We start from the raw sequence: 11,223 nt of genomic DNA on the forward strand, positions 1-11,223 counted from the left end.
CTCAAATATTAATAGAAATGTGGTAATCTAATTTTGCTTCATAAATCATAAAAGAAAGGACGAACGGCTAAAATTTAAAAAAGGATGATCACGGATGTTTAAATCCAATAACTAAAAAATTGAAGTGACTTACATTTCTGGCGACAGCATTCCGGCGATCCGTACTGCTCGCTAGATGGCTGCCGGAATTCCCCAGCTCGATTGCGAGACGGTGATGGTGCACCGAGTTTCCCAAGCCAGTGTTCTATTCAAAGGAGCAAATAGGATTCTCCGGAAGCACTCTTCTGCTGGGTCGGATCCCCTCCGGTGAAACAACCTGTGAAATGAAAAATGCCTTGCTGAATTGACCTCCGGGGAAAAGTCTGCAGATAGGTCAATGGGACATGTTTGACTAAGCATTGAAGGGGTTTAAGATTTGTGAAAAACAAATAGCCTTGAAGATGGTAGAGATCAGATGAAGTTAAAAATAAATCAGGCATAATAAATTAGCTGAAAGAAAGTAACCAAATCGCTAAAACTAAGTTGTTGAAAGAAAACTGGCACATCATGAAGTGAGAATCCCTTCCAAGGTTTAATGATAACGTACCAATGAGTACCAAAGTATTGTGAGCAACTAGAATGGGACGTAGTCACACTGCAGAGAAGCTAAAATCTTCCGTAAAGACTGATTTCATGCCCAAGTCGTACGAAGCTCAATCGTTCACTGTAACTATTAGAACGCTTAGTACTCACTCCCCCATGGCCGACCCAATATTTCGTCACCCAGAGCTCAAATGCCTTATTATATTGCCTTGCCTCCCCTTTTAAAGACTTATAGGAGAAATGCACGTTATGTGAAAATTTGTGTTTAAGATAAACACTCTGCGGACTACAGGTATATTCAACCGAACTGAAAATGTGAATCGTCCGTACTATCATTACACATTGTGACCAAATATAATTTCGGAATAATGGGATTAATACGGGATTTCTTTTTAGATCTTACCAGTGATGATTTTTTTAGATACTGATCATAATCCCAACATGGCATTTAGAAGTTACCCGACTTTTCAGCATTTATAGAAATATTATCCCATCATTCCTGACCATTCCAACGTTTACATTTTATCCCAGTCTTGTGGGAACGCTGCGATGGAGTTTATGGCAAGATGTGGCCTCTTTCGCAGGAATGACTTGGAAGAATAGCCCGATTCCCGTAGACGATAGTGCAATACAAAATTGGCGGGAACGAATTGGCGGCATTCGCGGCATTGCATGGCGAAGATACGCCGTAGGGGGGTAGAGGTCGCGTCGTGGAATAGCGTTTAGGCGGGGAAGATGCGGTGAGAGGGAGGGTATGGTAAGAGAGGGGGGGGAAGTGACGGGTCGACAGGGGGAGGGGCGAAGACTCGTCGGATGGAGCGTGGAAGGTCCCCTGCCTTGCGGACAGAGCGGTCGAAGCGGCCGCCGAGTAGGCATCGTATTCCTCCGTGAGGAGGTCGAAGAGTCTCTCGTTCCTTGTTTTCCTTACCCTCTCCCACAGCGCGGAGTGTGTTTCTAGTGTTCTCCGTGTGTGTCGAGTGAGAGTGTGCCCCGGGGGGGAGCAGCGGCGTCGGCCCGCGTGCGCTTGGCTGGCAGGAGAGCGGCGAGATGGGAACCAGGGCGGCCCGGCCATCGCTCGGAGCGTGAGTGACACATTCAACGCGCACCCCCATGGCGAAGTCGAATGCCATATCCCCAATAACACCGTTCCTCTGAACCGTTGGCGTAGGCAGACATTTCCCGAAGCTGTCGCCTACTCCACTGGGGGTTAATCATAAGCTAATCGATTCGTTCGAACTAATCTGTACCATCCCGCCATTAGGACGGATTTTTAAATTAAACGAAGCTAATTAATTTCACCAAATACTCCATCAGCATACAGAAAGAAATATCCATAAAGTTTTCGGGGAAAGCTTTATCCGAATCTTTTCCATAGCTACAAATCTCCATCCAGTCCAACATGGGTTGGTCCGGGAGATGGAATAAATAGAAGTAAGAGCCTTGGCCTTTGGACTGGCGATTAAAATTATACTTTAGGCTTCGTAAAAAAAGGTGTGGTCATCCTACAAGTGTTGGTTACGACATGGTAGATTTACAAGAACGAAGTCTAGCCGACGTTCATTAGCAAGCTTGATATTTTCTTGCCGGAATGAGATGATCTCTTTCGCGATCTACAACATGGCTTAGCATTAGTACTTTCACACCTTATTTGGAACTGGTTTCTTAGATAGATTAGATACCGTTTCTGGGTGAATTTCAATCGGGTTTGATGGAATGGAAATTTTAGCCCTTCTGATTGACCAGATAATGTTAATTAAGTATATATATATGTACATGTATACCATTACCCAGTTACATGCATACTTCAGCTTCTCTGAGCCGAGACAAGATATCATTGTTGCAAGTGATATTAATCGTAGGATAAGCCTTGCGAAATTTTGATCTTCCAGACTTTATCTGCTGGCATGGTAGACCTTATCTCGCAACCAAAAATATCAAAACAATTAATTTTTTCTCGTTCAACAACCACAGTTATCAACCCGAACTTTGGTTCGATAGTTGAGGGCAGAGCTCACCGGGTAGTAAGCCCAACAGTGAGGGTAATTCACACACGGGGGTAGGAGAGGGGGGACGCAGTTAATTTTCCTGTGCCGCTTTTCCGAAGGAGGTGTTACCTAAATAATTCATACAACTTGGGCTAAACTGGGAGCGTCCAAACTCACCAGGAATCGAAACTGGATCCTTGGCTGATTACCCACAAAGCTACCATACCCTGGCCTGGCTAGACATACAGGTTCAAATCCTGTAAGCTCAAATCAAAATTACCTGTGGTTATTAGTAAACGAACTCATACAGTCTGTGGGCATTTAGTTTCCATCTAACTACTCGGTAACAAATTTTATGAATACGTCGGCATGCGAATCTCTGCATGGCATTGCCCTTAAGGTTACGCCCGGAGGTTTTACAGTAACAAAAAAAACTTGATTTATCACGGATTTTCCCAACACGGGCCTGGGCGTGCCGTACCGAAGGCGTGATGTGCTAAAAGACTGGATTAGAGATTTATTGTTGCGGTTTTCATAAATATTACAATAAAGAAGCTGTAAACGGGGCAGTGTCATCACTTATGCTCAAGCATTCACTTGTGCGAGTGATTTAAAAGAAGGAAGTGAATATAAATTCAGTTGGCAAATAGGCTGAAAACTATATATATGTCAGAAAATGCAACCTCAGTTTTTCTCAACTCACTTTTGTCTTCTACAATGGAACAGTGGAATGTAATTACAACTTTTCAATTCTATAAAAAAATACAAAACCTTTACAACAAATTGATAATTTTTACACGTGATTCGATTTTGCGATCTACTCACCTACGGTGGATAAGCCATACTTGATCACAGTCATACGCTTTGTGCTCAAATCCATCCATGGGCATAGATATTAAGTTGTCACGTGATCGATCTACTTGGAATGAGTTTACGTTGTGGCATTGTCTCAACAGTCATCGCACCTTAAAACTAAAATATTAATGCTATAAGAGACACGTGAACTGATCCAGTAAAGACCTTTTCCACGTGACTATCTTTCATGATACATTCGTCTACTTAACCAAAACGATCCCGAAGATTGGCAACTTTTATTCAATTTTTACTCTACACCTCAATCCTTAAATGAATTCCTTGTCAGTTGACCCCCCCTCTGGAAGCACCCCGCATGATTCATTCTTATTCCTTTGAGATTGTTATAGTCGTAAGTGTAGCCTTTCCATTTATTTCTGACTAAAATTGTAGCAACCCTGAGCCCTACTCGTGGGCAAGAGCGGACTGGCCCGGCGGGATACGGGAGTTTCCCGGTAGGCGGTCTAACGAAGGACCGAAATACCAGAGACGTTCTCGCATAAACTATTTGAAATAACAGTGTTTCTCAAATAATTTCCCGGAACTATTTTCGCAGTCAGTCCACCCCTGCTTGAAGTCCCGTCAACCTCTAGCGATAACTATCAAGTCACTCAAAAATAATTTCGAAACAGTTCTATATAACCCACAATTTCTACCAAATACTAGCAGGTTGCATACTATTAAAATTGATCTGTGCTTTTAGGGCATAAGAGTACAATATTTGCAATATAACGTCGTGATAGGATAATTGCAGCAACTGAACTGCTCCATAGGCTTCAAATGCAAAAGTTCAAAATATTTTTATGTTTAGTCTATGTCGCCTATCATTGAAGAGATGACTTCCCCAAATTATTTTGTCACCTTGCTATTCTTCCCAAATATATTGAAAGCGCCAATAGAGAACATTCATTGGCGGAATTAGGAGTGCAAGAGGAATGGCCAGCTCTGCGACCGCCACCGATTTGTTAAAGTCTCCCAATCCTAGTGACACTTATGTCCTCGTCCCATTTCGCTCTGCATGACCACTTCCGTGATTATTGTTTTAATTCGTTTCAAATATTATTGGAAATAAGTAAAAGCATTTTTTGACAAAGTTAATTGAGTTGTTGGGAACCACTCGAATGTATAAGGAATCGATTTACATCTACGACGCTTATGCCATATATTTTCCAATGCTTTAATATTCCAGTATATTCGGAATTTGTCATCCAATTAAATTTTGAAACCAGAAATCAGTGGGGAGAATCAACAAGTATCTCACACATACGACTACGGGTCAAACGCTTATGTGGCGAGATATTTTTTCCAAATTCTCCAAATAGCCCGGAATGAGTACCGAGATGCGAAAGAGACAAGCCAAGTTTCGTTTTTATTTTCATTTTTGTCTTTAGGCCATATAATTGAGGAAATGAATTAAAATAATTTTCGACTCCAATTTTTGGTAAAATCAATGCTGAAAATAACATAATTAACTTTTTTATGCTTTGTCCATAGCAGGATGACCTATTTCCTTGCGATTCATCGTCAAGTTGAACGTGAGGAAGAGAGTTTCTTAATAAACTTTGAATGATTTTGTTATACATTCCTATCGTGCAACTGCCATCTGTGACGAAAATAATTTCCTCTAAATCATTCCCTCTCAACAGAAGACTTGAGTCATTCCTCCACTGATCCGGTAAACATTACTGTACGTGTTACCGTGCTTTGAAGGGATACGAGTTTAAATTTGCGAGAACATTTTAGTATCCATAAAAATCAGTCGAACGCGGCTAAGAACTAGGCATCCATGACTCTGCGGGAGTTCCCTTAGTGATGTTAGACTTTGTGCCACATTTTACGTCACCCTTCCTCGATCACTCATTTTCCATCACCCAGCTCTCCTTACCATAATACTGGCCTTCGTAAATAAGCTGTGCATCACAGTACGTCCGATAAACATGCTTATTTTCCTATTTTAAATCGTTTTAACTAACTTCATCCCATATTTCGATACTCATCAAAGCATTATGAGCTTTCAGGATAAATTGTGCGAAGTAAATTGCACATTGTGGCAGGCACAGTGGCCAAGTTAACACCAATGTGGTCAAATTTGCAACGTGCATGTACCAGTGCTGATTTTTGAATCAATAATAGACAAGGAAATACGTTTACAATCGATAAGCCTCCACCCAGGGATGCTAACTTTTATAAAGTTAGTTTTTACCCAAGTAGGTGCAATTAATTTATTTTAAACCAGGAATCGGTATATTATTGATAAACTTGAACTTTTATTGTATAAATATCTAATGGCCAATTGATGAGCGAACTGATAAAGACGAATTGAATCACTCACGTCACGAATGACACAATTGTTGCGCCGTATTTTTTTTCGAGTCCTTATTTTGTTCGGGCGCAAAAACGCACTTCTGTTACAATTCATGCAAGTTCAAGAGAAATATAAAATGAGTCGAGGTTAATATTCTTCCGTTGATGCCAACACTCCGTCAGTTCGAAGCCGGGAAGACATTCGTGTTGATGACAGCTAGAATACCTCATAGAGCGCCGCCTTAAACACCCCCACACCCTACTAGTCTAAACACACCTATTTTTGTATTCACTAACACTGAGTAAATGAAATTAGAGTAAAATCATACCGCAGGAGGGAGTGGGGAGCAATATTTTCGGGGGTAAATACAACTGAAGTCGTGCAGAATATTTACCAATTCTAAATAAGCTCTTAAAATTACACCAAAGTTAATTTTCATGGGTAACATTAATTCCACAATTGCATTTAAAGGCAGAAATTGCATCAATAACTCACTCGAATTCGTCTGAGGGCGCCTCTGCACAATTTAATATTTACGCATAAGAATACGCATGCGCAAAATATATGCATTAAGAATATTTTACGCATGAAACAGGGTGCGCAACAAGCTAAGAACGCTTTGCTCGTGAACTCCCGATTTTAACAGCGCAGGACAATGCGCATGGCGCGATATGTTATCGCAGGCTTGGTGGCAACCAGGCTTGAGAGTTACATGTAAGCGATCACTAGCGTCAAGGGATCCGATCTGTTCAAATCCTGACGCAGGTACCTCAAAAACTTCCGGGACACTTGTTATCTTATTCTTTTCCCGCCTTTTGTTATGCCTACGCCTCGGTCAAGGAAAGTTTATTACGGGAGATGTTCGGAAAAAATAGTCTGATGAACAGGCACGCTAATCTTGATTCCTTTGCTTCTTCCTAAGATCGAAGGTTTTGGAAAATCGGATTATTCGTCAATCTCCGATTCGCGGAAGAACAATGGCCTTTAAAATTCCCTAACAGCCTCGGTTTGGTCCGTTTTAAAAGGAATGAAAAGCTTCCTCTGGAACCTAAGTTTCTATCATTAATTATCTCTATTTTGGGTTCCTATATACACTGTGTTTGTTGGACTATATAGCTATGGAATTACAAAGTTTTCGGCTGCTCTTATCAAAGACAATAAATATTGCTAACTTCCGGGTTTCTTTGGACACCGTATTATGCCTTCACGTGTGTTAGCAAGAGTGGATAGCGTATCTAATTGGCTAATTTGGAAGGCCAAGACTTAATCTCTCATTCTTCACTCCTATTTCACTTTGAGAGCTGCGCTTGGCTTGATAATTCTCGCGAATTCTTTTAGCAGGAACCGGCCGCATCTATAAGCATTTTTAGCGTCAATATGGCATTACTTCTAGGCCTACTTTGGAATGGAAAAGGGCCATTGATGAATCAGAATGGCGTTTTGTAACAGAGTGTTGCCGTGAATTCGATCAAATCGCAGCCTTTTCTTGGGGGAAAAAACCTGCAGACACTTATTATGACCTATTATATGCAGACGAATTTGCCTCTACTGATAGGATTCTCCTCGGGATTTCTAACTGTCAATTATTTGAATATTTTGACTTTAAATGTTGTTCGGTACCCATAGTTGCTCCAAATTGAGGCATTTTCAGTTACTAGGGATTGTTTTAAGCAGATAGTCATAAAAATTACATACAGTGTAACAAAAGTAAAACCCATGGCGTAACCATTAAATTGATCCTAATAACCTAAAACAATTGTGGTAGTATCATGGTATCAGGCATCTTTCAATCTGTCTGCTGGTATTATTAAGAACGCTTATAATCATTTTTTGTTATACTTATTTTTATGATTCTTTATTTGCATTGGCAAGAGTAACAATCCTGATTTTATCACCAGAAATATACCACTGTTTGAAATACTCCGCCATTTCCGTTGAAACCTAAAAGTGGTCTGAATATTCATATTTTCATATTCAAATGGACCGTTGAGATCATTATAACGTAATTTATTTACATAATCCACCGAACCAGTTTCCAAAGCGATAACCATGGCAACAAAAGAATACACATCACCTCTTCAAAATTCGCGAGGTAGGTGAGTTCTACATCTCTCACTGAAGTATAAAGTCGCGAATACACATTCTAAATTGATTAAGCATTCCCACTTCATAGTCAAAAGTTTGGGCAGCTGGTGAACGAATGCACTTGGTATTTCCACATTAAAATCTGTACTAACGAGTTAGGTTTCAGCATACGATGCCATCATTTATTGCCAATAACGCCACGCCCAAATGTAAAAATGTAGTAAGTTCATAATTTTCTGTAGTCATTACACCTCGTGATGACGGGGATCGGGATGGTGCTGTGTCTTATTTATTTACTTTCCACTCCGAGGGTCCGGGTCCGAATTCCGATGGTGGCCGGAATATTCGTCGGTATCCCGATCCCTACTTGAAGTGCCCTGTGGAGAGCACTTAAAGTAAGTACGCTGTCCGTTGGATGGGACGCTTACCTGTTAACCCCTAGGCGCCTCTTGTTAAGAGTAGGCTTATGCCGAAGTTGGGTTTCTCTCCATCCTTCCTCTATTTCCTGAAGCATTCTACCCCTATCGAATCACCCATTTATCCACAATTGCGTAAATGACCTCTGCTATCGATCGCCTCCCTTAATTACTGCTACTATTACAGCCTCAGTAGGTATAAGTAAACCAAGGTCATGTATAAGGACTTCTATGAGAAATACAAATTAATTAAAGTATACGTGAACCACGATGTAAAACATATCACTTCGTACTTCATACTGCCTTATTGATCTTACTATACTTGAAATATAAACGTATACGGTATTAATATATAACAAAATATTATTAGAAAAGGCAAAAACAAAATTGCGTCAACAACTTTTAGAAAAACCTCATTTATTTAAATCTAGTAAATAAACTATTCAAAAATTTTATCATTCGTATTCTTGGATACCAAAGAAGTGAACGTTGCCTGGAAATGTTTTTTATATAGATGGCAGAATCCAAGAAAGTATGAAATTACAGCATAATGACGATAAATTTCAAAAAGTACGTATTTCATCAATCTTCTAAAATACAGTCATGTCTCCGTTCCCAAATAGCCGACAGTTTCTGGTTTAGAAAGCCATCGCGTGTGCCGTGAATCTCGAGTCCTCTACCCACTGCGCTCTCCCTGATACTTCGTTTTCATCCTCATTTTTCTTTCGGGCCATCTAAACTCCAGTCCTGCATTGAGGGTTCCTTAGCACTGCTGTTAAAAATGCCAAACAACATAAGATTTTTTTTGAAAAAGGTAATCGGTGGGCATTTTATTTTTGGGATAAGCGCATTTCAAAAATACTGAGCATACCTGCGTCCATTTGCATTGATAATTTCATAACTTCAACAGGCTTGATATGACAAAGTGGATTTCATTCTTTTGGTTCAGCGAAATACGAGGGTAATTAGTAAATTCCTTGCAATAGAAGAGAAATAAGCGACTTACCTCAGTGATTTTTTTTATTTTTCAATGTAGTCCCCCCGTACACTAATGCAATTGTTCCATCGATGTTCCAATGTCTTGATCCCATCTAGAAAAATAGATTCCTTCAAGCCTGCAAAATGCCCGTCTACCTCGACTGTAAGTTCTTTGTTGGAAGGGTATTTCAAAAATACTGAGCCAAGGAAAATTTGGAGCTTGTGAAAGAGATGGAAATCTAGTAGAGCCGAACCAGGCGAATAAGGCAGGTGTGGCAACAATTCGTATCTTAGTTCACGTATTTTTGCATTGGCACGACACTTGTGTGTGGCCATGCCTTGTCTTGATGAAAGGTGATTTCTTCCTGGCCAAACCTGGCTTTTTTTCGTGTATATTTTGCTGCAGTTGTTCCTTGAGATTAGCGTAGTTTATCTACATAGTCATTGTTTGACAAGTTGGAAGATAATCTATCAACAGAAACCCTTTCGCATGCCAGAAAACTGAAGCTATCACCTTTCCGGACGACCGTATTACCTTTGTTTTCTTTGGTGGAGGTGAAGCAATATGTTTTCACTGCCGTTTTGTCTCCGGGTTATAGTACTGGGCCCAAGTTTCATCTGTGGTCACAAACCAGCGCAGAAAATCTTGGTGGCTCTTAAAATGGGTCAAACATTGTTCGGTAATATCCATTCTGATGCGTTTATGATCCTGCGTCAATAGTCGGGGCACCCATATTGCAGATAATTTTTCAATATCCAATTCCACTAATAAATTTGATATTCCCGTTCAGATGACATTTCTAAATCTTCAGCGATTAATGGCACTTTCAGTCGGCTATCCTCCGTGACCATTTTATGCACTTCTGCAATAATTTTGGAGTAGTGACACATTTTAGTCGACAACTACATGGATCATCATCCAAGATGTTTCTACCAACCTTTAACTCAGTTATCCCCTTGGCAACAGTTGAATATGTAGGAGCAAGAGTACCCCAGAGTGTTTTCAAAGTCTTTATGAATTTCCTTTGCTTTCAAACCTCTCTTTACGAAGTATTTAATCACTGTTCGAATATCAATTTTTTCCATCTTCACAAATTACTACAACAAAGAGGCGTCCGCACCACAGATCTCTTCCCTGAGCACTGACGCGTTTCGTGTTTACTCATAAAGGATTCACTATTCCTGCGCGGGAATCTCGTTGCCCTAGCGCTCATATCTGGTGGTGATTCCGAGAACCTTTTTAACTACCCTCGTATAGCACATCGGAAGAATTATTTAAGTAGCTCATGACATGTATCGCTTAGTCGCAGCGGGAATCTTGTGATTTTTCGGGTACCAGATCTTCCTGGATAACCATAACCAGCACAAGGAAGATACTGGCCCCCCTACCCTGATGTGTGAATTTCACACGCCGCCGGGCTGGGTGGACTCTACAATCACCTACCAAACCGACTTTCGGGTTATATATATATATATATACTACCTTGATCAAAAAGTTCCCGGAATAACCACCGTGTGGCGCTCCCATCGTTCCGATTTGAGTTCTGTTTTTTTTGTTAAATTGGTACATCTGTTGTTGATATTCCCTTTAAATCTTAGTGTCATAACTTGACATTTGCAAAAGTTACGGTCGGTTTTCGGTATGTCCATCAGTGCTTCCTGCGATTTTTCCATTACTTCCTCTCGGCTGCTAAAACGCGTTCCCCGTAATGGTTTTTTAACTCGATTGAACAGAAAGAAGTCACAGGGAGCCAAATCAGGTGAATTCGGTGGCTGTTGGATGGTATTTGTTGCATTTTTCGTCAAAAAATTACGAATAATGATAGCACTGTGCGACGGTGCGTTATCATGGTGCAAAATCCACGAGTTTTCTGCCCACATTTCTGGTCTCTTTCGGCGAATTGCTTCACGCAAACGTCTCATAACGCCCAAATAATACTCTTTGTTTACTGTCTGGCCTTCTGGCAAAAATTCATGATGCACTACACCGTTGTAATCCATGAAAACCGTCAGCATTGCC

General features: G+C 40.6%; 1 protein-coding gene across 1 annotated transcript in view; it reads left to right on the plus strand.

Moving 5' to 3' along the window:
* Positions 1 to 1,547: 1,547 nt before the first annotated feature.
* LOC139696610 (salivary peroxidase/catechol oxidase-like) overlaps positions 1,548 to 11,223 on the plus strand; it is a 50,708-nt gene continuing 41,032 nt past the window's right edge. Inside the window, exon 1 of the mRNA XM_071595417.1 lies at positions 1,548 to 1,664. Coding sequence (XP_071451518.1) covers positions 1,630 to 1,664 — 35 coding nt within the window. The 5' untranslated portion in view covers positions 1,548 to 1,629. The remainder of the gene's footprint in view (positions 1,665 to 11,223) is intronic.

The sequence above is a fragment of the Hetaerina americana genome, unplaced genomic scaffold, assembly GCF_022747635.1.
Source record: "Hetaerina americana unplaced genomic scaffold, ioHetAmer1.1.p SCAF_7, whole genome shotgun sequence".
Taxonomy (NCBI): domain Eukaryota; kingdom Metazoa; phylum Arthropoda; class Insecta; order Odonata; family Calopterygidae; genus Hetaerina; species Hetaerina americana.